The 27,613-nt window shown below is 33.6% G+C and overlaps 1 protein-coding gene across 6 annotated transcripts in view; it reads left to right on the plus strand.

Annotated features, from left to right (window-relative positions):
* Positions 1-27,398, plus strand: part of ATE1 (arginyltransferase 1) — an 86,671-nt gene extending 59,273 nt beyond the window's left edge. For all 6 annotated transcript variants that reach the window (XM_085305258.1, XM_085305257.1, XM_085305260.1 and 3 more), the window contains 2 exons: positions 6,464-6,584; positions 24,323-27,398. In XM_085305258.1, coding sequence (XP_085161384.1) covers positions 6,464-6,584; positions 24,323-24,501 — 300 coding nt within the window. In that variant the 3' untranslated portion in view covers positions 24,502-27,398. The remainder of the gene's footprint in view (positions 1-6,463; positions 6,585-24,322) is intronic.
* Positions 27,399-27,613: the final 215 nt, after the last annotated feature.

Genomic DNA, 27,613 nt, shown 5'->3' on the forward strand with positions numbered 1-27,613 from the left:
AAAAAGCACATGTTGGGAAAACAAAGACATAATAATACTTGCTTAAAATATCTGGGAGGTTGGACAGGCAAGAATATTTCTTTGCCAGCACTCTGTGCGGACCAGTAACTCAGGCAAATAAAGTGATGAGATTTGCATGAAGTCTGAGTGAAACTGAAGACAAATTTATTTTGATACCATTTTTATAGTGGATTAAGAGGATGCAGACAGTTAGTAGCCAAACAAGAGCATGATAGTTGTGGTTAATTTATTGGAAGTCTAAGCTCTGTTCCTTTTTGCTTAAAACAAAAATGGCTTTTACTGTTATCTTAGCTGTTTCCCGTTTACCCTACTGAGATATTTTATTTACTTGAGGGATGTAATCAAAACCATTTGAAACACTAAAAAATTTTGAATGAACAGCTAAATTTGAATATACCATCAACTAGTTGTAGGAAACCATTTGTTTCCTGCTATTTGTTGGAAATACAGGAAACCATTACTGTAACTATTTTATCTTTGCAACCAACCAGATTATGATTAATTATTTTATTTAATACTTTATATGGAATTTGGAAATGAACAGAAAATAGGTGAAAGTTGGCAAATGATATCATTGCTTTAATCGTTCAGGTTAAAGACTGGTACACATATAAACAAAATAGCAAGAAAGTAAGGTAAATTAAGTGGTTGTTGGTATGACTATGATTAAAAATATTTTGAATAATTATAAATTAAAGTTCAACTGGTCAATAACAATACAAAACTGCAATAGTCTTGCAGGCAGAGACACAGAATGATTATGAATGCCTACACTTCTGTCTGAAATACAACTTTACATGTTGTATATGTTTCATTTTTAGACAGGAAACATCCCCAGTATAGGGGAGGGTGAGAATTTTGTCTGCAAGTTTCTCTGTATGAGATGTAGTCTGGCCTATAAATTTTCCATTACATAGATTTTGTGTCTAAAAATTGTAAGTAAAAGAATGAAAATCAGCACATCTTTTTAAATATGGAACATTTCCCTTGCACTTCATATACTTCTCATAAGTTGTTTGAATTTTATGAAGTACAAAATGAATTTTGGTTATTATGAATAAAATCCTTTGAGGATTACTATGCATTAGGCACAGCTGCATTTCTATAATCCCTTTATAGTATTCTTTAATAACCAAGAGGTAGCTAAGCTCTCAAGAATGTAGCACTTGTGTCCTAAAACATTTTGATTACATAATTTGTAATTTTGGAATTTGGATAAAATTGGCTCATTGTACTATTATTGAAATATCAGGCACTGTGTTTGCTTGTGCATCGGTGTGGATTGCACAGTGAAATCCAGTTTGTTATTACTTATTCATTGGGATATTCACAAAACACACATTTGCTGAGTTAGCACCTTTTTAGTGTATCCTTTCTTTCTGATGAATACTTTTGTTGACAAAACTGGTGTCCAGCTGTTTCCATTGATAAGTAAAGCTTCATTGTTTATTCTGTATCTACTCATTTATTTATTTATTTATTTATTTATTTATTTAGAAAGGTTAAAAACAATTGGTGTCTGAGATGGGCATGAATTTACTAGTGTTTAAAAAACTTTTTTCAAGCCTTCTAGGCCTAGCTGTACACGGAACACACGGGAGCGACTGCCGACCGTCGGAAGCGCAAATGGATTCAGACGTTCCGCTCTTTGTCTCGGCTGGTTCTGGCTCACCTTGCTGGCTCAGGGTGGCATAGTCCAAACACAGTTTGTGAAAACAGAGCAGTTAGAGTTACTTGCAAAGGACTCTCCTGGGGTTTTGATAAAGCCTATTTCTGTTTATATAATGAAATCAGGGAGCAAGGGTCTGCTGTAGTACTTTGCTGATGGGATTCCACTGGTGTTGTCTTTCAGTGAGAAGACTGAATTTAATAAACCTTTAGTCTGACACACTCTTTCTCATGTTCTGCTGCCTGGCTCTAATGGATGGCTGTTGATAATTTTGGGGGTTATTTTGTTTACGTAGTCTGAGAGCTTCTTTTTAAGCAGCTGGCTGGAAACTAAGATGAAGGAAATCTTAATTCACTTTTATTAAAAGATCAATGGGTTTATTGTGAAAAATAGAATACAGATGTAAACTGTACCTGATAAAAGAATTAGATGTGTTTTTAACCTTCCTTTTTTGTTTGTTCAGTGCTACTGGAACTTGACCTTCTTTGTTTTTGAGACTATTCTCTTTCTTGGTGCTTCTACATTTCAAATTTTACTTAGACTACAAAAACAAACTTTGCTGATGTTTTTCATCTCAAATGCTTACCAAATCCCTCAGATTTTACAAAATATTTAAAAAGTAATCTCCAGACTAAGTTCTCATTAAAAACTTTGACCTTGCTTTGGTTCAGAAAAGTTCAGAAAAGTTCAGATTCATTTTTATTTGGAAATTGTGAAAGAAAAATATCATAGTGTGAAATACTAATTTGGGCTTGCCAACCTCACTGTAAAAGTTTCCAGTTAAAATGTGGCATATCTAACAGTATGAGTGAAAGCACCTTAAATATTTTTCCTTATTATATTATGTCAGAGGAAAAATGCCCCAAACATTAGTGAAAATAAAAATCTTAGAGAGATACATATATATATGTATATATTTTAATTAAAGTCATGTGTTGCAGTGAGGTGACTTAGCAGAAGAAACCACACAATCAGGTTTTCCTTAGCTATGTTAATTTTCAGTATTGGTATTAAAACAAGCTAGTCAGTAGATTATTTAGAGATAATAAGATAATAATAATTGATACTTTTGATAATAATATCAAAAGGCTATTTTTTCTTTTAGTTTTCTTTTTCTTTTAATTAAGAATGCCTGTTGTGTATGTACATTTTAAGAAAGAGTGAAGCGTCAGTGTTACTGGTAGAACTTTGAGACAAATCATAAAAATTTTTTGGTCCAAAATGTTGGAGAAAGCTCTCATTTTATTAATCAGCATAGATAAATGTAAATTGATCCACCTTAAATTTACCTATAAACCATTTCTAAATGAAACGTTACCCTTCAGGAATGATTTGTTAGGATTACTTTAGATACTTCCTTGAAAGTATCAGCTCAGTTCTAAGTAGCAGTCAAAACAGTAAATCAAATATTGAGGATTACTAAGGAAAGAATAGCGAATAAAAAGGTATCATTATGCCACTACATTAATCCTGTGTGCTCTTCTGCATCTCAGATAATGTAGTTTTAGTGTTTTCCCCCTTTGGCCATTCCTGCTATTTCAAAGGAGATAAAGCAAAGTTGGAAAAAGGACAGGATGACTAGGATGACAAAAAGTATGGAATGATTTCCAAAGGAGGACAAGTAAAGAATTTAGGTCATCTTAGGCAGAGGGAGACATGATAAAGGTCTGTAAAATCGCAGGTAGCATGAAGAAGGTGGTGTGGGAATGACTATTTACTGCATTTCCCTAACAAAAGAAATAAAGGCTAGCAAATGAAACTACAGGTTGCAGGTCTGAAGTAAAGAAAAACAGTGATTAAACAGACCCAAGTCATTGAACTCTAGAACTCCTTGACTCAGAAATTCATGAATATTTAAGTTTTCATGTGCTTAAAAAATGATTTGATCAATTCCTGGAAGAAAAATTCACTTAAGGTTATTAAATGACTGGTGAAATGAGTTATTACTGAACCTGTTATATGATTGTGGAAGTATCTGTATTACTACTTGTTTGAGTTCAAGAGAATAACAAGATATGCTTGTACCATTCTAATAATCTTCTCAGACTATTTTCTATTGACCACTGTTGGAGGCAGGATATTTGGCTGTATCGTAGACATCTGATGTGACCTGCAGTGGCTGTTCTCATGGTACAACAACTCAAAAAGCGTTGATCTGTCTCAAGAAGGATATTTCTGGATGTCTCTGAATTTTAGGCAGATAGGGTCAGCAGTAATGAAATTTTAGATATTGTATGTCCTGCTGAGCATTTCTCTACTAAATGTATTGCAGGAACATTGCAGGAAATATGTGCAGTTGTATATTGACATAGCTTGTTTCATCAGTAGGTAGCACTGGATTTAAGAAGCTGAAATATAAGACAGGTGGTCAGGGGTGATCTGTAAGATGATACTTTTTGTTGAAAGTCTTGTAGTTAATTATTCCTAAGACGGTCTGTACAGTAAAATCAGTGCTCAGTGCTACTGTGCAAGAAATCTTATATTGTGAGATAAAGGAAAGCAAAATATTTTCAGATGTGGTTTTTACTGTACAGTGAATTATTTCTGAAATGTCTTCTAATTTAATCTGAAGTTTTTGTTATGACCTCTCAAAGTTGGAATGCTGTTAATTATATACATTACATTTTATTACATAATGTAACATCATAGAACTAATTGGGAAATTTAAAATAGGGCTGCATAGTGATAGGATTTTTAGGTGTAGATTTCACAAATGTGATATGATTTAAGATCTAGAGGCAGTACCTTCTAATAAAACTGTAGGTAACTGAACAATCTTTTAGTTATGAGTATAGCAATGTTACTAGGCCTGTGGCTAAACTGCTATCTTATACTTTTTGTGTCTAAGCAACAGCCAGTTGAGAAAAATAGATTAAATTCACAATTACATTTTAATGCTTTTTTTTTGTCTAACTGAAAAGGCATATTGTTTCCCAAACCCTTAAATTGTTTCATCTGAGTAACGATGACTTAAATTGTTCTTTAAGCATTACATTCACGTACCTTTCAGCTATTTCTATTTAGAAGGCGTAATGTTTCAGAGTGGTTTATTTAATAAAGCCATTTTCATTCTCTGTCTTGAAAGAATTTTCTGAAGCCTTGAGATTTAAGCTTATGCGTGGAATTAGAGGAATATTGTTTTAATTTAATATAGAAATTTGCATTAAAAAAAGCAGTAGTTACAGGTTAATCATGAATGTTTTTCAAAGGAGAAAATCAGAGTCATATAGTGAGCTTATTCTTCCGCTGTGCAATGACTGTTTGCAGAAAGCYTCCCTAAATGAAAAATAAATGCAAATTGTCATCATAATCTAGCAATAAGCATTATTAAAGATATCTTTTAAAAAGATGCACAGTAAAGTGATGGGTGACTGGAGAAAGAGGAGTTACTTGTGGATTAGAACTGGTCATAGTTCAATTCTGATAAAGGGAAATGCAATGGGGTATCTGAACTGTGAGCATGACTATCTAGAGAGGCTTTTCAGGAGGACATATCAGGCATCTGATAAGGTTTGTCATGAACTGATTTTTTTCTTTCTCCCCTCGTTATTGAACCTTAATCTTATCCATCTTATGCAAGTTTTTTGTTTAGCATTTCGTATGGATATTTGTGATTTACTTTTTATGGGACATAATTTATAGATTTCTGACTCAGATATATTTCCTACCAACTTTGTAGGAAATACAGAACAAATAATTATTTTCGGTAAGCATTGTCAAGAACTGAACATTAAGTTAATAGGAAGGATTTGAAATATCTCTCAAAATTCAGAAAATGATTCTTTTGATCCTCCAAGATCATATACATTGCTGCATAAAGCTTCATAAAGTGTGTATAAATGAAGAATAGTAGAGTTTGTGAAAATGACTTTTTAAAATATATTTTTATCACCATACTATAGTCACAAGAATTGTAAGTTCCTTCTCAAGCATCAGTCAGCTTCATTTGCATTATATGGCTATGGAGGTTGAGAAGGTATGGACTATATGAACAATGGCTCAAAGGTGTATCTTTGATAGAAGTTATAGGCCAGTGAATAATCTTATTTTAAATCAGCTGAAGATCTGATTAGAGGAGGTCATTATCACTGAGCTAGTTATTCTCTGTAGTTCATGGGAAAGTAAATATTGCTTCTATTTGAATGTATACAAAGACTGTCTTTTTAATAAATCAACAGAAAAAGTAAAATTTCACTAATCATGCTTACAGGCTATTCTAGGATAATTCCATGAATTGAGAAGAGTATATTACTATTTAAGGAGCAATGAACAAAATGCTTCAGCACTGATGCAGTAAAAATAGTATCCTGCTTATTGTTGTGGGTTTTTTTCCCCGTTAGAAAGTTTTTTTTTTTTGTCTCCATTATTTGCTAGAATGAATACCATTTGAGATAGGCTGCTTTCTGAGGTGCTGAGTTTTTTGTGTCGGCACCAACTCAGTAGAATTCTAGACGGTAACTTAAGTATAGAATTTCAGTAAGCAAAGCCAAAGCTTCCCTAGTTCATCTTGGAGACTGTAAAATGTATTATTTTGATTTTACATGTCTTTTAAAGTTAAGTTTTTATCCCTGATGTGATGGAGAAATTACCAAAGGACAAAACTTGTGTTTACAGTGAAGCTGTTTCTGACTCTTGTTGTTTAGTCTTGATTAAAACTATGCCTTGTTTATAGGAAAATCTGGAAACTTGTAACCAGAGTGTTCTTGTGCAACTGATGTGACTTTTTTTTTTTTTTTTTTNTTTTTTTTTTTTTTTTTTTTTTACCCTTTCTAGGGTCAGTATAGGCCCTCTGATTTGTTGTGTCCTGAGACATATATCTGGATGCCTATTGAGCAGTGTCTACCCCTACTTGAGCATTCTAAATATTGTCGTTTCAACCAGGATGTAAAAGCAGGTAAGTTTATAAGTAAAGATGGGTCTCTAAGTTGTGTGTCTTTTTTTCACAATATGTTAGTATCATCTGCTGCTAAAACATTATAGAAATCTTGTCTTTTGAGAAAAGTCTAAAATTCAGAATACCTCCAGCAAGCATTAGCAAATACAATTCTGTTCTTTTTTTTTAACAAAGAATAAGCAATAAGAATTTTAAATACATTCCATTTTAGGGTTAATCAGAGTTAACATATCTTGATGTCTTCACATGAATATATTATGATATTCTCTGCATGAATATAAAACAATCAAATAGTTATCCCCCCCTATAGATTCTAGTCTGATGAATGCATAAAGAAGGCAAGTTAGCATCAGTACTGCAAAATGAAAGAGCTCAAAGCTTAAAGGCATCAAGTGTTAAGAAACAAAATGTTAGCTTTATGGTCAAAATCTGTCTGAGAATTTGAAGAATATAGCAAATGGTAAAAACATCTTAAACATCTTGAATTAGGTTGCACATAGTTTTTTTGAACATTCTGTAAAAAGTTTACTTTGTGATTTGCCAGCATAGAATGGTCTAAATTACTACTGATCAGAATGTAATACAGTGTTAATATTATAAAATGACATAATCAAGTGAAAAAGTTACATATACTTGTTATATTTACTACCTCTATGGGCAGATTACAGGCTCCAAGGAAGTTCTGTCAAATAGAGAATACTTGGTGTGATGCTTGGATGGAAAGCAAAAATCATCTTAGCTTCTTTATTAATTACAAATTAATGACTATCTTGATTTTTTTTGTTTGTTTCCTTACTGAATAACAGTTCAATAAAATTGTAATATTATTCAGAGAGGTCAATCATTAAGCTCAAGAGCACATAACACCATGATCTATTTCTAGCTATCAAAAATACAGATTTACTTTACTGGGAGACTGATTTGTCTTGAAATCAGTTTCCTTTTTATCTTCTATGGCTTTATTTTAACATTTTCATTCACTGGTTAGATGACTGTTGGAGGAGCAGAATGTAAATGTATGAATGGAATTTGAAGAGAGATGACAGCTTAAGTGCAGTTATGAGCTTCTGGAAATACTGCTTTAGTTCCTTGGTTTTCCTCATCCTGTGCATATTATGACTTGGTTGCTCAACTATAACATTAAAAAAATAATACTTCCTAATGTAAAAATGCTGACAGGGTGATATTCTGTATTCAGATACTGCAATAGCCAGTACACTTCTATCAAATACACTTCTAGATATAGATAGTAATTTGTATGTTTTTAGTAAAAGAATTATGCTAAGTGTTCTATAAAAATAGTGTTTTTTTTCAAGATCTAATGGGTAGCCGTAAGATATAACATGGACTAGGGAACATCCTTGTATGCTCTTTAAAGAGGTTATTTACCACCATGGGAAAAGCTCAACTGGAAGGATTTTAAATGGGCAGCACATCTTGATCAGCCAGAGGCATCACTGGATTGGTAAGAGGAGACATATATATACACACACACACACAAAACAAACAAACAAACAAAAAAAAAAAAACCCCACCAAAAATACAAAAGTAAGAAGAAGGAACCTTGTTTTAGAGGCCAGTGTTGTTCAAGATGTTCTTGTCATTCAGAAAGAAAAATAGTGCATTCATTAAAAAAAAAAAAAAAAAAAAGAAGCACAGGAAGTGTGACAGCTAAACTACTGCCTTTTGAAGGTGTTAGCCCCATACCAGCAAAAGGGCATCATCTTTTCAGTTCTGTGAAATTCCTGTGGGATATCAAGAATTTGGAGACTGTAGGACGTAAAACTGCATCTTTATCCATGCAAAATATCTCTCTCCAGACATTATTGGAAATGTGATTTATGTCCTGTGGTTTAAGGAAATTACAACATAGCTGTATGTTGAAAAGAACTAGACCTACTGTGAGCTTGTATTCTTTGAGGTTTAAATAGTTGCTAGTTGTTAGGAAGCAGTTTCTCAACAGCAAAACCAGTTCCCTTTTTATTTCTTCACTTTCTGCAATGGTCAGTAATATGACTTTAATTAAGTTGCACTGAATTAAAGCAACAGAAATGATGGTATGCTGTATTCTTCATGAATTGGCTTTCTCTAATACTGCCATAATTATGTCAGTTAAAGAGTTCATAATTTATCAGGAGTGGGACTGCCTGACTGGAAACTGAGGCTATTAATCAGCTCCGATAAACAACTGGAAGAAAGACTGCAACTTGCTTTGTTTCCTGGGACAGTAAAACAGGCACTGGAAATGGTCGTCCTTTATGTATACTCTCTGTAAAATCAGAATAATTCTGAAATATTACGTCGAACTAGTTTGCACATCATGTTTGGTGATTTTCTAACTCCCTATGAATGCTACCTCAGCAGGGGTTGCTGCACATGCTGACCTTCCAAGTCACAGCACTGCCAGAAGGATTTCTGAGCATTCATGCACATTACCTCACAGAGCTTTCTCGTATAATCAGATTTCTTTTTTCTTTTCTGAAAAAATGAAATTCACAAAAAATAGCAAAAATTTATGCTAAAGTATTAAAAAGAATTCACTAGTACTTGTGGAGGATTATGCTGGGTTTGTATTATGTGGTTATCCTGGTTTGGAGTATATTCAAATGGCTTTAATGGGCATTGTTTTCCATCCCCTTCTCCCCTGACATCTAATATATTAGCATTTGGAGAATCAAGAAGAGGGGAGAGACAATCTAAACGTAGGTATTAACTCTGTACCACAGAGATAAGTCTAAATACGTGTCCAGCAGTTAATAACTAAAAAAAGTAATCATATGCACTATGATAAATTCCTTTTTGATTATTTTAAATGGCAAATGATGGGTGCCTGATGGTTGAAATAGGTCAAACTCTTGCTTCTTTACTTCTGGACAGCATTATGAGGTTCAACCTTACTTAACCTCAAAATACTCCACTCATATAGAAAAAAAGCTCAGGTCAGCAAAGTCTCAAATTTGATATTTAAATAAACTATATGGGTTCCCTCTTTATGTATCATATCCTAGCATGTTTTGAAAAGTATCAGTTACCTTAGCCTTTTGTTAAGCAGTAACGGGTGCCCAAACATCAATCATAAATTAAAAAGTAATGTTTCTCAAGTACTCTTGCTTTTTTAAATCATGCCTTACATAATAGATTTTTTTTTATTGTAGTCTGTTAAGTTTGAAAATTTCAGAAGATCTGGTATCATCTTATAAATGAAAGATATTTATTAGAATTTTACTGTATTTTTTATTATTAGAATTTTACTGTATTTTTTATTATTAGAATTTAACTGTATTTTTTATTATTAGAATTTTACTGTATTTATTACTATGCAGTGACCAGTCACTTCCTTACAAATACAGAAGCAAGTAGTGAAGTAGGGTAGTAATTAAAAGAGGATTTGGATGATGATGAGTTCAGAAAGCTGAGACTCTGCTAAATTGCATTTCATTGAAGTGATACGCAGGCAATTAGCCTTCACTTTGTATAAGTGAGCTATATATGAAATGAAGCTATGAGTACAGATGGGGGCAAGTATTTTTTTTTTTTTAATAATAATATTCTGCAGATAAGTACTTGCCAGTGAGTGTACATACATATTGAAACTGATTACCAAAATTCGGTCAAGTGATAGCATACTCCTGAATTAGTCTTGGGCATTATCTGTCTTTCACGCTAGTCAACTTCCTACTGGCAAAGCTGGTCTTTAGAGTTTTACTTTGGTACTTTTACTAACAAATATACACATAGAGCAAATATAGTATAAAGAGAATTATAAAGAATTTACTTGTTATTTTGGCAATACGTTTATGCTGTCACTTTCTGTTTTTCAGAGACTAGCTCACAGACATATCTTTTTCTAACATCTGTTGAGCATTTCTGTTTGTTGCTTGTGAGACAACTCTATGAAAATTGTCCTTGTGAAGCAAGATATTTATGATAATGTGCTTTGGGATTTGTAATTAAATTAGTGGAAAACTTCAATTAGCGGAAAACTTCAAATCTTTCTTCCCACTGGACGGGACTTTTCAACATGATGGCACTGGACAGTGCTGGACTATCAACAACTTTAAAAAGCAATATCAGATAAGGGTGGATAGAGTCTCAGTCTAAACTGATGGCTTCAGAGCCTTCATGTTTTTATAGTTTCTGTCTGTGTTTAAATACCTTTATGCGACCAGAAGGTGGAGTGTACAAATCACTGCTATTAGGGCTTTCTTACCCACATAAAAAACTATGCTTGATCTGCGATGCTAAACATGGCCTACTGCAATCTCAATCGTGTAGGGTATTTCCCACCTTCTTGTGTCCACTAGTTTGACCAGACGCTTTTAAGAGTGCGGGTCAAAAAGGACTTTGGTGTTCTTTTTATTAGCTGATTTGTTTACTGAAGTTAATAAATTGGCTAAGTTAATATACGTGTTCCATTTTCTATATTTCTTATGAATGAAATTGAAATGCAAACAGAATGCATTAAGTAAAATACTTTCTGCAATGTAGAGACCAACGTGTGACAGACAGGCATAGTCTCCGTGGCTGGCTTTTGTATTCTCTGCTTCAGAGAATATAGTCTAAGATAAGATGTGGTAAATGCAAAAAGGGCAGCGTGAAGAAACCAGGAGGCACCTCTGGGTAGTGTGGTAAATTATAGTCGTAGTACATCAACAGACTAAACTTAATGGAAYTGTTTGCAAAAATCACAGTGAAGGAGAGTTCAAGGAGGGATCTAAGGAAGTGCAGTAGTTATCTTTTGGAGTTTATGGCAAACTCCCAGCAGGAGAGCTGTGGGAGAAAGGAAGGAGTAGGTATGGGGACACACAAAATGGATATGCATTCTGATTATTTCACATCGAGTTCAATTCCATTTTTAGTGTGTTAAGTGGAAAACAAAGATAGCGTTTAGATTACATTGAAAAGACTGGCATGGCATTTTTCTCAAATGTGTAAGAATACACTTAAACACTCCCGTGCTTCTGTAATAAAAAGATAATGTTAATAACATCTTTAATTTTACTGAGCTGTTCCAATGGCACTGAAAAACTTTTAAAAAGAAATATAACAAAAGGTAAACCATATAAAAAATAAATCTGAAAAAGTATTGTAATTTTATATGCTAATATTGAGTTGGAATGTGCTTGTCAAAATTTTAATTGTGAAAGACTATTAGGAGTTACAAAGGTGACCACTGCAGTCTCTCTGTCTATATAGATAAATATATATACACATATACACTCACGTACACATATATATGTATGCATATACATATATATATGCATATATGCATATATTTGTGTATTTTTTCTTTTTAATGCATATGTATTTCTCTTGAAAATTTATTTCTGACAGTTTTAAATACTCTTTATTTGGGTAATTCTTATGCATTTCATACTAGTTATACTAAGAATTCTTTTTTAATCATTATAAACTGCTAAATATTTTATTTTACCTAAAATTATTTCGGGGGTGCCTTTTTTTTTTTTTTTTTTTTTTAAGGGTGAGTCCTAAACAATGGCAATAGCTTTGAAAATATTTTGAGAAGATTTATACACCAAAAACAGTGTATAAATTGGCCTAGGAATTAGAAGTTGCTATGTCCAATCAGCTCTGAAACAAAATATCACAAAATAATCAGTGGTAAAGAAAGAAAGAAAAGTCTTTAAAACATTGTGATTTGAAGTGTGGTCACAATATGAATTCCATTTTGCATTAAGTTCTGGCAAATCTGTACTAAATATTTGAGTTTTAAAAGTTCATCCTGTTTGATACTCTGAAAACATCTGTCTTTGACATACTAGATGTAGCAGAGTAAATCAGTACACCTCAAGCTCCATCTTCTGACTTCTGGTGGAATTAATGAAACATTTGACATATATTCCTCAAGAATCATTTTTAATCCAAAATTACCTTTGTTGAGACTATATAAAGAACAGATATATTTTGAAATTGCGTATTTTTGAGGAATTTGCTTGAAAAATAAGGATATACTGGCATACATCACATTGAAAAGATTAGTTTTGGAGGGCCATACACTCGAAGTATCCCGTCAGTAAGGTTTTACTGCTCAGTGTTGTAGCATTTGATTCTCTGGAATTAAATTCTGCTCCTTTTTGTTACTGAGACAAATGGGAAGACTTGTGTAATCGGTGTTGAATTTATTACTTACTGGAGATATGGAGGAATGTGAAGAAGGGTAAATATAACTAAATCTTGTAGGAGTCATTTTCCATGATCTGTTAGAAACACAGGAGCAGAAATTAAAAATTTCTGGTGTGAAATAAATAGACAGGTCATGCGGATTTGTTTCATGCAGAGGATAACTAGCATTTAGAATTAGTTTTAAAATGTTATGAAAGTGAAAAGCTATAGTTAGGGGCAGATACAGAACAGCTGTGGAAGTGATGCCAGGCACATGTGCTGGACCTTCCTCCTGCCCTAAGAATCAGGAAGCCTCCGAGTGCAGCTGGGACTCAGCCACATGCTACCAGCTACTGCAGCAAACTTTTTCCAGGGTCAGACCTTTTATAATGATCCTCAGTGCCATAGAACATGCTTATTTTGGGCTGCAGAGACATCACCAGTCTTTTCACGTGGAGCTTTTGGGAACGTAATTGATTCCATGTTTTAATTATTTTAGTCAGTAAATTGATTGCTGTAATGTGATTTATGTAGCTGATAAGCTACTGACAATTGCATGAATTTTGCCTATTTCATGGAAACGTCTGCATTTGTAATTCTCAGCCTGACTTTTATTTGTTTGAAATTTTTTCCTTATTCTCATGTATCACCTTAATGAGGATTTTTCTTTGCTCATCTTTTCTAAAGGTCTTCTTACTACTTTCTGCCATTTTCATTTTCATACAGCTCAAATATTTTAATTAATAGTAGTTAACTCTCTTCAACCCGTTCAAAATCTTCTTTATCTCCTTCCCAGTGTTTTGAGCAGTCTCTCTACAAAGCATTGTAACTCTGTAAKTCCTTTGCACTGTCTTCTATTCCGTTGTTTTACTGTCATTGCAAACTTGGGGATCAATACTGCATTTTTGCTGCTGACCTTGAAGTATCATTAAAACCTGTGTTTAAAACTCTCTGGAAAAGTATGTGCACAGTTTTAAGTCCGTATTAGCTAGCAACTTAAAGAGCTACTTTCACTTGCTGTGTCTAAGGACTAAATTTACTAGACCATTGTTTATAGTTATGTCTCGAAAGARAAACAAGACACTCGAAATAGTAGGCTTCTCCGTTCTTCTGAATAACTGGAATACTTTGAGAAACTGGAAAGCTGAACTAGTAAAACTAATAAAAGTTCTGAGGGGCACTGGGAAGATGCATCGGATGTGGAGTTAGGCTTGGTCGGTCTCGTCAATGCTGACCCAGAGCAAAGAAACCTTCCTAGAACCCAAGAGATCAGAAGCATGCCATGCAAATGCCCAGAGAGTCCTGCAAAAGTGAGTTTAGGCATGAATGAGCTTGTGAACTTAACACAGCATTAGCTAGCTGGGGTAGGCAAAACTCCCGTGAGCAGTCTGCCTGTTCAGAGGTCTGTGTTCTCAGGACATACTGGTCAGGGAGGCAGTCAGGAGGGCCTTGCGCAGAACCGGCATCTCACAGTGCTCGTTAGCTCAAACTCCAGTTGTGCACTGGTGGCAGTARTGCTTCCTGGTTTGAACTGGTGCTGGATTACTTGCTGTGTTTAAAGTCTAGCTGTTCCTGCTGGGGATCTGCTTCTTGTCTTTTTATACAGAGTGTAGATAAACTGTATACACATAATTGAAAGTTACCGGATGACAAAAGGATGTGTGGGTTTTTTGTTGTTTTGTTGTTTAAAGATATATGCAGTTAATGTTCTTCACTGTTRGTTCAAATTCTGGAAAGCGAAATATTAATATCATTTAAATCTGGCTCTTCAGTGCTATTTCACAAAGTTAGAATGATTAAATGTATTAAAAGGTAGCCCCTCATAAATATACTTGRAATATTATGCTTATTGTTTTGTGTGCATTCTAACAGTGAAATTTCTTTCAAATGTTTCCAGAACAGTGGGCCCTACCTGGATTCCCTTTAGCACTGATAATATAGGCAGTATATTCAAAAGAATGTATTTGCAGATAAGCAAAAGCCTTTTTCAAACTATTGCGAATAACGATTGAAAACTAGAAGTACTGTCATGAACTTTTGTATTGCACAGGAAATATTTTCCATTGGCCCCAATTTGTGTTTACTACTAGAATAATAAGAGTCAAAACAAAATGAGTTGTTTCTGCATGGCGCAGCAGTGTTAGCAGATTAGTGATTGGTCTGCTTACTTCTAAAGAGTGAATTGCAAATCATAAACTAGTTGTATGATTTCAGGCTCAAAGCCTAAGCATTTTCATTTGTACGATGTGTTTAAAATTTTTCCATATTGTAGCTGCCTTTTTTTTTTTTTTACCCATATTAAGGTTCACTATAAGTTATACTTGTAACACTGTGATTCTTCTGTCTTCACTTTTTAAAGAATCTTTGATAATGTTTTGATAAGATTTTTCCCCTTAGAAACGTTTTCTTTTTGAGCAGTGATTTCAAAAATTACAATTTTTCTTTCTTTTTTTCTGTTGGAGTAACTGAACTGCAAAGTTGACTGRGTATATTCTGAACATTTTACTGTACTTCTGTTGTGACTTGTGCTTGCTGGTTTTAATTAAAAGCTCTTTTCACTGATTCTTTTTCTTAGTTAATGCTTCRTTTTAACTGTACTCTTATTTTGGTCTGAGGTGGTATTTTATACCTGAGGGATACTGATCTTAATATTTCTTAATGTATGAGTGTGGTATGAAAGAAGCAATACAAGAAAAACATTTCAACTTATTGTTTAAATAAACATTACTATTAGTGAGTATGGCTGTATATTTTCTATTTCAGTTTTGCAGAGATTTCTTATGTTTTGYTGGTCAAGCAAAAGAAAATATGCTTTAAAATTAGTAAGGAACAATCTTAAATTCAAAGGTCAGATCTATTAGACTTTAGCTTGTGGTGGAAACATTTCTATTTTCAGTAATTAATATCTCCTGTGTAAGTTTCAATTGTAAAATTTGAAAAGTTACCTTGTTTCTTTCAAAGCTTCTTTGTCTTAAAATTATTGTTCATTAAACAGTGACAGGGTCAGATTTAGCATTTCTTAAAAAAAAATCTGCAAATCTTTAGTGTTTCTACATTGCTGTAGGAAAACCAGGGAAAACCAGTAAGAGATGGATATTTCTTTACACCTGGTTTGAAAACTGATGTGTCATAAAACCTTCTAGCTCTTTGTAGATTGCATTTGAAACCTTTTACAGTATTTTTTTTTTTTTTTTGTGATTTGGCAAATTTGAATACAATATTAGTCTTAAAAATGTTACAAGACCTTACTGCTTCAAAATTTAAAATTAAAAACTGAAACCAAAAATCCATTTTAAACGTACAGTTTTGACTCTCTGTCTAAAAATATGGCAATTATCAATTGCTGATCATTGTCCATTTTTTGTAGATTTAATCTTTACTAGTAAAAATAGATTTTGAGGATTCCATTATTAAGGAAAATGGAAATGAATTTATAGTAGTAGATAATTACATAGTAACACACTTCTAAGACTGCTTTTAAAGTGAATTGCAGGATTCAGCTAATGGTACAGTTTTAAACTGGAAATGATACTTTGCATGTTTTTATTCTTTCTTGAATTGTTTTGCCCTGCTGTGGAAAAACTCAGATCTGTGTTTTCTGCATAGTGTAGGTGTGGAAGCACAAGCAGCACAACGTGAACATGACACGCAACTTGAGGGTTCTAATTGAGTAGGAAAATCTTCGAGCAGCGTAAAGTGCCTTTAACACTACTATTAGTTTTCACCACACTGCCCTGAATTTTTTTAAAAAAACACAACCCTGAAACTGTTTTTAACCAGGATTTTACAAATGATTTCTTCCTCGTAGAGTGTTTCATCTCAGAAGAAACAGTCCTTTGTGGAGGGGGAGAATTGTAGGCAGCAGGCAAAGATTAAAGCACATCTGAAAACAAAGATTAGGTTGTGAATAAAAATTTAGTATCTTCTCCATGTGCAGTTTTTTCATATCATTCTCTCAGCCATGCTATTCCTGTGGGATATGTCAAGTAAGGAGATGTTTTGTTTCCAAAGTAAGACTTTTTATTGCTACTTTATTTCAGGTTTGCACTTTTTTCAGGGTTAGCTCTACCTGCATTGCAGAAGCACTAAACTTTGGTATTTCTAGACCGTAAGATCTAAACCATAACTCATGAGATATGAACAATGAGTTTTTTGTTTCAAAGTTGATGAAAAAACTTTGCTAAATCATGAGTATTTCCAAATTGCTTTACCTTTAAAATTTATGATCTATCCCAGATTTATATAWTTATTCATTTTCCTGCAGACAAAACAGGTACATTTAGTTTCTGGGTTAAGTGTCCTTCTCTGAATCACTGCTCTGTGCAATAAAAGATAGATCTCTATGTATAGTGTCCTCACGTAACCTTAAACCCATCTCTCCAACCAGATGACTACAATAAAAGATATATAAAAATATTGTTGAAAAAATTACTTTGATGACCAAATACTTGTTTCAGGGATTCTAAGTGACATTTAAAGAAACTGAACGTTTATGATCAGAGACAGTATCATTTCAGAGTATCATATTTCTTTTTTGAATTAGAAGTACCAGACTTCAATAAAGCTTCRTACTAATTCTGAGTACATTCTGTATACAGAAAATACAATAAAGATTATTCCATAATTAATGTTTTTTAAAAAAATTGGCAGTTGTCCTACTTTTTCCCTATTTAAAAAAATAAAAATCAATAAATTTATCTTTTTCTACATTTCTACACTTATTTTCCTATCAATGGAAAAATTAAATGAAACTTAGCTTGCTCTCATTTCTAGGTTACACTACTGACAAATTAAAAAAAWTCACATTTTTGAGTATATTCAAGGGAATGAGGGAACTGGTAACAATCATATCTGACTCTAAAGAAGTTATCACTATAGAACATTACCAATATTCCTCAGTTCTGCTTTGATGTGTATTCAGCCCTCTTAGATCAGGAAGCATCACCACTGTAGTTTGTGATTTGGACAGAAGAGTCATATGATTTTCTATTGCATGTTTAGAAAATAGTTTCCTGATTATCAAAAGTCCAGATTTTGCATTTAGAAATAATTGAATGCAGAAGTTCTTTCTTACTGAACAGCAGTTCTAAATATCTATCTTATCTTCATTCTTCTGTTTCCAGTAGACGTGGAAAAGGAATGCTTTAGGACCTGAATTATGACTGTCTTTTTTAATCAATATTGATCAAAAGCAGCTTGAACCAAGTCAGCCACCAGTGAAAGCTGATTTAATAATAGTTTGCTACAAAAAGCTTTGATCCGTAACATTTTTTATTGTGATGTTGGCTTCAAGCCTCCTTACAATTGCAGCAGTCTATTGTAGAACTCTCTTTCCATTCTCTTGATTGGCAGTTTTACATGTGCTTACTAAAGAAGAGTGTTGGGTTTTCTGACCAAATGTAGCTGTTTTTCACTCAGCTTATATTAGGTAGTAAAAAATAAAGATTAAAGTACTAGGAGACTAAAAATATTTTGATACTAACAAATTCTACATTGTAAGAAAAAACATCAGAACATTAAACTTCTAATTTCTATGTGAATGCATTCTGAACGACCATTTTGGTTTTGCAGTGAATAAAAATGGTAAAATAATTATTCTTCCTTATTTTATGTTGGTATTTCAACAGGAACRCCTATCAGTATTTTTAAAACATGTTTTGCTATCAGATTTTTTGAGTTTGCATTTTTTGAGGAAGGTAGTTTTGAATGTATAAAGAAATAAAAAATGAATTCTTTAAGAATATAGACTTACTGTTCTTCAAATTCTTTCCAGTCTCTTGAGTATAAAAGTATTTCTTGGACTGATTGGAGAGGAGACTGCCTTTGAAGATCATTGTTGTTACTTTTAGCTTATTACTCGGTGTTGCTCAGCAGCATTGCCCCATAGATTTGATGAAGGTTGGTGTGTGTGCAACCAGGCCAAGAAATCTAACATATCTAGTATCTGCCAATATGAATCATTGCACAGAGAGTCTTAAGATGCTTAGAAAAGCATCTGATATGCTTCTTCTCAGGAAAGAAACCCTTGATTTATTTCACATTTAAATARGTCATGTCAGGCATATGTAGTAAATTTCCCCACTAAAAGTTCATTGTGACTTTTTTGGCTTGCAAAAGGCCATTTTTATCTCAGACTTTTGGGAGTGTTTTGTTGCTAAGCTAGTCCAACTACTGCTGATCTTCTGACTATGTACTGTGTATGAGTTATCATGCCCGCTAGTCACACTTCTGCTCTTTCCTTTTGCTTAGAAGTGACATTTTCAGTAAAATGAAATCCTAAAGCTCAGGGAGCAATTTGAAAGCGTAGACAGAGGGAGACTTGAATTGTATCCTTCCCCAGCATCTCAATCCTTTCATACTTGCAGAATGAGGATGTAAAGTATACAGAATACTTGTACGAATTGTGTTAATACTGATGCGATGTGAAAAAAAGATTTTAATGTCTGTTTTCAACTGTTAGAAACATCACATGAGCACACTTTGACGTTCACACTTAGACTGTCTTTGTTATTAAGTAGTTAAGTAATGTTGATGTTTTTTGTTATTATGCTCATTCTTTTCCATTGTGGTGCAAAGACATGCAATTGTGGATAAATTGTGCTAGGAGTGTGATAATTATTTCAGGGGTGAACATTCTCAGAAAGTAAGATAAAAATATAGCTCTTCAAACATACTGAGATATGAAAAATGACAGCAGAAGCACTTAACAGTCTTATCTATGCCCTTTGATGCCAAGGGACAAAAACTGAATCAGATTTACCTGTAAGTGTTGTCCTGTGTGGATTTCTTTAAACAGTGTATGTACTGATGCTTTTTTTGTTCATGACATCACAGTGTCAGGGTTGAATTGTATAGGAATTTTATATTCAAATTTTTATAGATGATGCTATATAAATAACTTGCTGTTTTAGAGCTATAGGGGAAGAGAGAAAGAAGTAACAATTTATTCAACAAAAGTTGAGATGTATTTTTACCTTTGAGACTATAGATTTAAGTTGATTGATGCTGTACTCGCATGTAAACCTCCTTAAAAATTATCGTAAATCAGTGTGAAAACAAAGCATTGGGTAAAAATTCTGCAAGAATTTTCAAACTTGGAGTAGAAGCATAAGACAGTTTTGGTATCTTTAAATAGAATTATAATRTGGACAGCTAGAGCTTTACATTGTGCTCTATTGAGGTGCTTAAATCTCTTGTACTCACCTCTAGGTGTCCACTTCGTCCGTTGTTAAAGGTGTGATACATAGCTACGTAGAATTTGGCATTCAGACCATGTTGATACACGTGGACTTAGGGGAGAGTACAAAATTCTTAAGAGGACATTTAGAAAGTGAGCAGTGTGGCATAGTCTTCTAAAACTCAGAGAGGTTCTGTAGCTCATATTGAACTGGATTGGGGAGATGGATGAGGAAGCAACCCTTAAAAATAACTAGTTATAAATTACAGCTTGAATTTAGAGGATGAGCTAAGAATTATGTAAAAGCAAAAACCCCTTTTTCTTCAAAACCATAATTTTATCTATTTTGAGGTTTATATAGATTAATGTACAGATTACTAGTGAGGAAAAGCAGAGGTTAGTGGGAAACTCAGGAACTATGATGAGAAAATATGGGAGGGAAAAATATGTTTTTTAAGCTTCTCGGTGCTGACAATGTTGTCTTCAATAATTATAATAATGAGTAAAGTTTATGCGATGTTGTTCCACTCCAATCAGTCTGGATAGAAATCACTAACTGGAATTGTTTTAATACAGCAMAAAATAATACAGATTGAGAGATTTTTATTATTTTCAAAAAGTAATTTAATACACTGTATGATATTACTTTGAATTGAGATTGCTTCTCTGTTACAGCTCCAGTCACACAGAGGAGGGGTGTTAGGAGTCAGTTCCTGCCTGCTTGCATATAAACCAAACACTATCATGTACTAAGCAAGAACAGATTTTTTTTTTCCTGTTTATTGTGTCATTTCTTTTTTAAACAATACTGGAGCACAATCTTTTTTTATTTTCCATTAAATTCTCTTAAATGCATTCTACCTAAGGATTTAAATGAATAAAGAGAATACTTTCCTGCACTGATATGATGTTGGCACCAGAACAGTAGCAATTGAAAGCTGACTAAATTTTAACTTGCGGATTTGGTGTTGTGGTGACAGAACTTCCATTTCACTCTCTCTAAAGGCTTAACTATGTACCTGAGATCAGTTTAGTGGTGGCTTAAAGTTGTGGTAAACGGATTTTTTTTTTTTCAGGCAGAGTTTAAAATATATATATTTTAAGTACTTTTACAGAAGGTTATTTTTATCACTTAAGTTTTTAGTTTTGGGGAAGTTCGTGAACAGTATTCACTAGAACAGATAATCTTTGTGAAGAAATTGTGGAAGTTGTAAGGACCATTATTTTACTGCCTTTCAAATCTTTTTAAAGAATTTGGAATCAACCTTAATGTGTAGAACAAGTATAAATACTACCAATCAAACAGTTCGTAAGATGAAACTTACTTGCTTTTAAACTTTTCCTGATGATAAACTTTACTTATTACCAAGTCTGTAAGTGTATACTGTATGCATATAACTCACTGTCTGTGTTTAGCTTAAAACTTGTCTGAGGTATTCATATTACAGTGATTTTCAAGATTTTGAGACTATTAGATTTTCGTGATTACTCTGGGAGAGCATTCTCCTGCCTGAGGGCTGTGTTAGAAAACGGTGCCAGAGTCCAAGTAAGGATTGATCTACAGCATGGTTTGGCAAGCCTTACTTCTCCCCCAGAAAATACTTGGCTGCAGTGTTTAACAAATTTGCTAGAGCCCTCGTACTAATAACTATGTTTGATATAGCTATAGAGGTAGAGCTAGCACGATTCTGATTCCAAGGAGGATAATGCACCAAATGCACTTGATGTAATGAGTGTAAGTGGCCTAAGCACATAAAAACACATGCTGAACAACAGGAACAAAATTCAACTGAGCCGGTGGAGGCTATAGGGAAATTGAAGGTACAGTAGCTTTAGTTACTGTAAGAAATTGAATCTGGGGCCAGGAATACTGCAAGCCAAAAGATGAACTCATCCAGTGTATCAGGCTTCAGTGTTACTGAAAAGCAGTGATTGTCAACAGTTAGTAGTGAACAGCTTTGAAAGTGCTTTTGGGATGAGATTTTTTTAGGAAGGCTAGACATGGCATAAATCCATTTCAGGACACAGACTAATAGCCTAGAGGTGCAATAAATATAAACTTTCCCATTTACGGAGTTGAAATAACTTCACAGTTGTGTCACTGTGTCAAGCTAAACTTGCATTKTTTTTCCCCGGTCGACTTTCAGAAAGGAGAACATAACAAAAGAGTTGGTAGGATGGGTAGAAAAACAACCCATTAGGATATCAGAAGGGTATTGGCCACATATAAAAAACCTGATGGAGTTCAAAGAGTTAGAGAAAGCCAAAACAAAGTGTTTTTTACTTTGGTGTTTATGTAAATCAAGTGCCAGCAAAAATTAGTGGAGAATGCAATCTTAGTATGTATTGTTCAGGTTTTTTTCCTTCAAACCACATTTTCCTCGTTAAGATTTAAGTAGTACATTGTACTTTCATGCTAAGAGTCAAAATATAGATAAAAGTAATAAAATCATTCTTAACTTTGTAAGAAAAGCTTCATTAGGTTTAACATACCAAATTCARGCATTCAGCAGAAAAATGTTTATAAGACATTTCTGTGTATGATCGGGGGAGATTCTTAACAGTGCCTTGTGAAGAAAAGCATTTAATGACCGACTTTGTCCTTACAATGCATAAAGAAAGCCAAAAAAAAGCCTTAACTTTTCCATAGTAAGGGCTACATTTAAACGGAGATTTATCTAACAAAGYTCTTCATATTCTCCCAGACACAGGCTATCTCATCCTTTTGTTCTTCATTACTYATCTGTGACAAATCCAAAGATTACTTATTAAGACTACAGGAAAAATAAGTCAACTAATTTTTTCAGTCTTTAGTACACTTCAGGTATGTAAAACAGGACAAGACAGGACTTTGTGACCAGTTCACTTGCCAGAGCTGATCACACGTCATGGATCTAATGCCATTTGCAAAGCTTGTTGGAAAAGTTCTATTTTTTTTTTTTACCCTCTTGTGGTTAAAAACTATTTTTGCCCAGGATGTAGCTATTATTTGGTTTTCCACAGCAGTTGGTTTGATTTTGAGTCAGCTGATGAATCAGAATGGGATTTCATTACAGGTGTTTAAGTGGGAAAAAGGATAGAATGGATACYGTTCAGATTCAGTTGAGGGAGCCTGAAATATTACGACTTAAATGAAACAAGCACATGAACATATATTTCAATGTAGGATAGAGACTGATACAGTGTATAAAGCTGAACATTTATACTTACCCATACTGTCTTTCCAGTCAGAATAGTCTCCTCATGCCAACCCCCACCCCTGAGCTTATGTCCCAGATGCTGGCATTCTAGTAAGCATCTCTTCTCTCTCTCGTAATTTGAAAGTATATACTTCAACTTTCAAAGTCCTATTTCAGCTTCTGTGTTTTAGTTAACTCTTACCTTCGTGACTATTAAAATCTAAAGTTCAAAAATTCTAAAACTTTTTACCTGTATTTTGTAATAATTCTATCAATTTATCCTGCAATTGCCTCAAGCATGTGGCTTGTTGACTCGCTTTCTTTAGAGAGTTTTCTAGGGGTCTAGAGCCAGTTTTTCTGATGCGCAGCAGCTATATAAAATTAATATTCTGCAATAGCAGCATCAGTTGGATTTGTACAAATAAGGGAAGTTTTAACTTATTCAATAGTGCTCTTATGTATATAATTCTAGTTTTAAGTCACAAAGCTTCCATAGGTTAGGTTAATAAGATTTGGCTATGGTGCATGTATCTTTGAAAGCTTAAGGAGGGAATTGTCAGGCCCACCCAGCTAGTGCTTGCCCTACAAACCCTATTCAGTGGTCTGCAGAGCTAGAGGATCAGACTTGGAGTAAGTAAGTGTTTAGCCTCATTCTACTACAGAAATTCAGAAACAAGTGTATGAGGAGAAAAGGTTGGGGGCTGGGAAAGGGGAACTTAAGTCTGAGTTTATTGGCCTATGCTTATCTAAGGCAAAAAGTGAGGAGGATTCTTGCTGTATTTTAGATACTTTTCACAATCAGGGAAGGAGGGCGTTCTGTGCTGATAGTTTTGCAAATGGCATAGTTATTCAATGCAATATGGCAACTATAGGAAGTCTTTTCTAGACAGTTGTATTTGAAATTATTTCCCAGATACAGTTTTATTTCTGGTATGGGACTGTAGTGAGCATTAAATGAAAACATTTTAAAATAAAATAGTAGAAGTACTTTCAGAAACGCTATATATCACCATCAGAAATGGGTGACGTATGATTTCCCTCTAGCCCATCATGCATGCTTTGCAACTTAGGATTTATTTCCAACCATAATTCAAGAAAAACAATCTGTTTATCAGCTCTGCTTTTCACAATATTCATCTGTAAATTGGCTTTGTTACTTCAGGCAGTTTTCAGTATGCATRTTGAACTTAGTTGCATAAATTAAGATCACAATGACAATATATTTAACTAATTATTTTTTTCTCTAATTCTTTTTGCAGTTGATGAAGGTCACATTAAGGAACTGGGCAGAGTTAGAGTACTCCACAAGAGAACCATCATGCCTTACAGCGTATATAAGAAAAAAAGGAAGGGGCCAAGTGATGAAGCCAGTGTTCAGCAATACGCAAGTTTGGTCGGACAGGCCTGTTCAGAAAGAATGTTGTTGTTTAGAAGTTGAAAAATCATTAAAGGGCACTTCAGTGACCCCACAGTTTATTGTACTGCCACTGGATGTTATGTAATATAGTTGTGTGTTAGTATGCTGATTAAAATAACAGTAAAAAATACAGATCAATATATAGGTTTGTGTGAATACATGGTACTTTATTTAAAGGCAAACTCCATTAAAAGTTCTGACAATACAGTAAGGCTTTAGCAATATAAGCTTGGATAAACATGCTTGCAATATATTTTAATTAAGTAGTTATAGCCTTTCCTTGCATTTTGAATAATGCTAAGCATCTAAGCAAAATGAAAAACAGTTGTCTTTTTTTATAGAGACAAAGGTTAACTATATCTCAGCTAACAATACTTTAATTACGAATGTTTTTTAGGTAGCACCTTGGATATCAATTATTAAAAACTGCCATAAAATTTATGCTCAGATTTGTATGCTTCTGAACTATTGCAAGAAAACTGAAATGTTCAGTTACCTTCTAATGTGGAATTTGGAATTGTTTAATTCTGCTTCAATAGTATATTTAAAAATAGGAAGAAATATTACTTTACACAACACATTCTTCATTTGTTTGAAATAGTAGGTTAGTGTCTGAGATCCTAGTGAATGTAGAAATTCATAGTAGATTCTCAGTGGTGGGGGATGCACTGCTTTGGAAAACTTTCTCCTTTAGAAATGAAACAGAATAGTTGCACTATTAATTTACCAATTTACCAAAGACATACAGCCAAGTGGCACAGATTTTTTTTTTTTTTTTTTTGATACCAGTCTTATCCTTTGCCTGAAAAAAATCCAGATATTGTAATGCACATCATTAATGTGAAACAGGTTTTGAGAGGTTTATCCTGCAGGTCTTTAGTACACATTTAAGAAATATGCTCCAAAATAACATGAGGTACCATTGCTGTTTTACATTGCATTTTTTCTGCAGCATTCTATCAGGAAACTTGCATATCTTACAGCTGGAGTTTTAGTGACTTTTTCATTTATGTTGCAGTACTCACAGGTTAAAATTTTTAATAATATTTTTACTAAGTATTTCTACTGTTGGAAACACAGAAAGTTGCGATGCTTTATCAAAGCACTTTATTTTATAATTGAATGTTATCGTTAATAGTTTTTGTGTCAATATCAAGTTATACAACTTTTAGGAATTTGGGGAAATATACTCTGTTATATTTCAGTTATATATTACAATATCATAACAATCCCACTGCATTGATAATTTGCTTATCTTCTTGGATAACATGGACTTGTATTTACCCTGTATCAACTAGAATTTTCCTGTTAGCCTGTGAAGAAAATAATTCCTGCTAGAGAATGTGTAAAGTGTTCTTTTTTTTTTTTTTTTTTTCTCTCTAGAAAGAATTCAGATTTGACTTTAATCTTTGAGGTTTACATCTCCTGCCCTTGATTTCATTTTAAACACTTGGCCAGTATTTTTAATATTAATCATTGATTTTTATGTGGAATGAGAGTAAGAATTTGATATTCAAGTGCATTGCAGATCTAACCTTTTTTTTATGTCAGTTTGATCATTGTAGTATTGTTGACAGAGGTTCAATGTAATTGTTAAAATTTTTTTGGTGTTCATTRAGATTTGTTGCACCGATCTATTCCTGTGCAACAAAATTGATTATTTTTGTCAGCATTATATCTGGTATGTGTTGATCCATTGTTTAAAACACAGAAATTACTGTATGCTGTAATACTTAGTTTGTCCATGTTTTATCTCAATCTATTGTCACAGGAGAAACACTAGATGCTATTTGTGAACATTTTTACTCCTGTTGGGAGTGGGGAGGAAAGGGAGAGAAATACTCTCTCCACTCAATGAAATGTCAAAAAGTATAACATTTTCTGCCTATGTAGAGTGTTGAAGAGCAATGTTGTCCATATAGCTTAAAAACAAAACACATGAGGGAACCCTCTAATATCATATAAAATTAGTTAAAGAGCACAGAAGAATTCCTCTATGACTTTCACAGTCTTGAAAATTATCAGAACTGTTTAATGATTGTCTTGCTGTGCTCCTGTTGAAATTAATAGATACAATTGCTGTTAAATTCCAAGGGAGAGACTTTGGCTAACGCGGAGAGTTCAGAAGAATTCCTTGCTTTGTGCCTAGTGGTTGCTACTGATATGCCTTCCGCACATTCATTAGACTTTTTCTGATGTGCTGTTTCTCTTCTTGGGGAACTTTCAGGGCCTAGAGTTAGAGTGAGATATGTATAAAAACTGAAAATTGAATGCAGCTTGAAGTTGTCGTTAGGGTGACAACTAAATGGCAGATGACCATTTCCTGTGAATTCTGAAATGGTGCTTTCATTTTCAGATCTGCACTGAAACCGCAGTAACTGCCACAGAGTGGCCTCCTGATTTTTGTTGAACTCAAATTTAAAATATTGAGTCAAATCCCAGCCTCCTAAATTGAAAGAAGGAATCAATTGGGTTTGCTCATTTGATCTAAAATGCTGAGATCTGACTCTCTTTTTTAGTGATATTTTAGAAGAAAGTTAGTGCAGTATTTTTAAGGACTGATTACTATATCCTTATTTTAAAAATGGAATAGAGTCCTGAGGATGATCTTCTGTAAGTTTTGCCAAGGGTTTTTTTTAGTTTGACTAGTTTGTGAGAATTACTCCCCCCAAATGAAGTTGCCTTGTTGTATTATTTGTTGCTAAATGAGCATAAAAAGGTGGTAAGAAAATGCAGAGCTGTTATCGTTGCTAAAAAATACCATGCTTTGTTTTAATTGGAAATAAATGGGGAGCTTGTTCATTTCCAGCATCAACAAATTTCAGTAAATGCAAAAGAACTCGCATGTGGAGTTTGTAATTGCTTTTCAGCAGGCCTGTGTAAGAATAGAAAATAAAGTTACTTCCAGTCTCTCTGAATTATTATAAATAATTATTATTAGCTCTGAGTCTATCAGCTTCTTTCTTACTTTTGCTGAACTACCAGGATAATTAATTTGTACAGTGTCCAGTTGAACTGCAAAACCAGAAAAGTCAAAGAACAGCAGTAATTAAAAGGCATTCAGAAATGTATGCCTCTATTTTAAAACTAAGTTTCAGTTACAGCTAGTCAGATTAACAGATAGTTAAGGACG

The sequence above is a fragment of the Rhea americana genome, unplaced genomic scaffold (genome assembly GCF_003343005.1).
Source record: "Rhea americana isolate MKP2758 unplaced genomic scaffold, rheAme1 scaffold_218, whole genome shotgun sequence".
NCBI lineage: Eukaryota > Metazoa > Chordata > Aves > Rheiformes > Rheidae > Rhea > Rhea americana.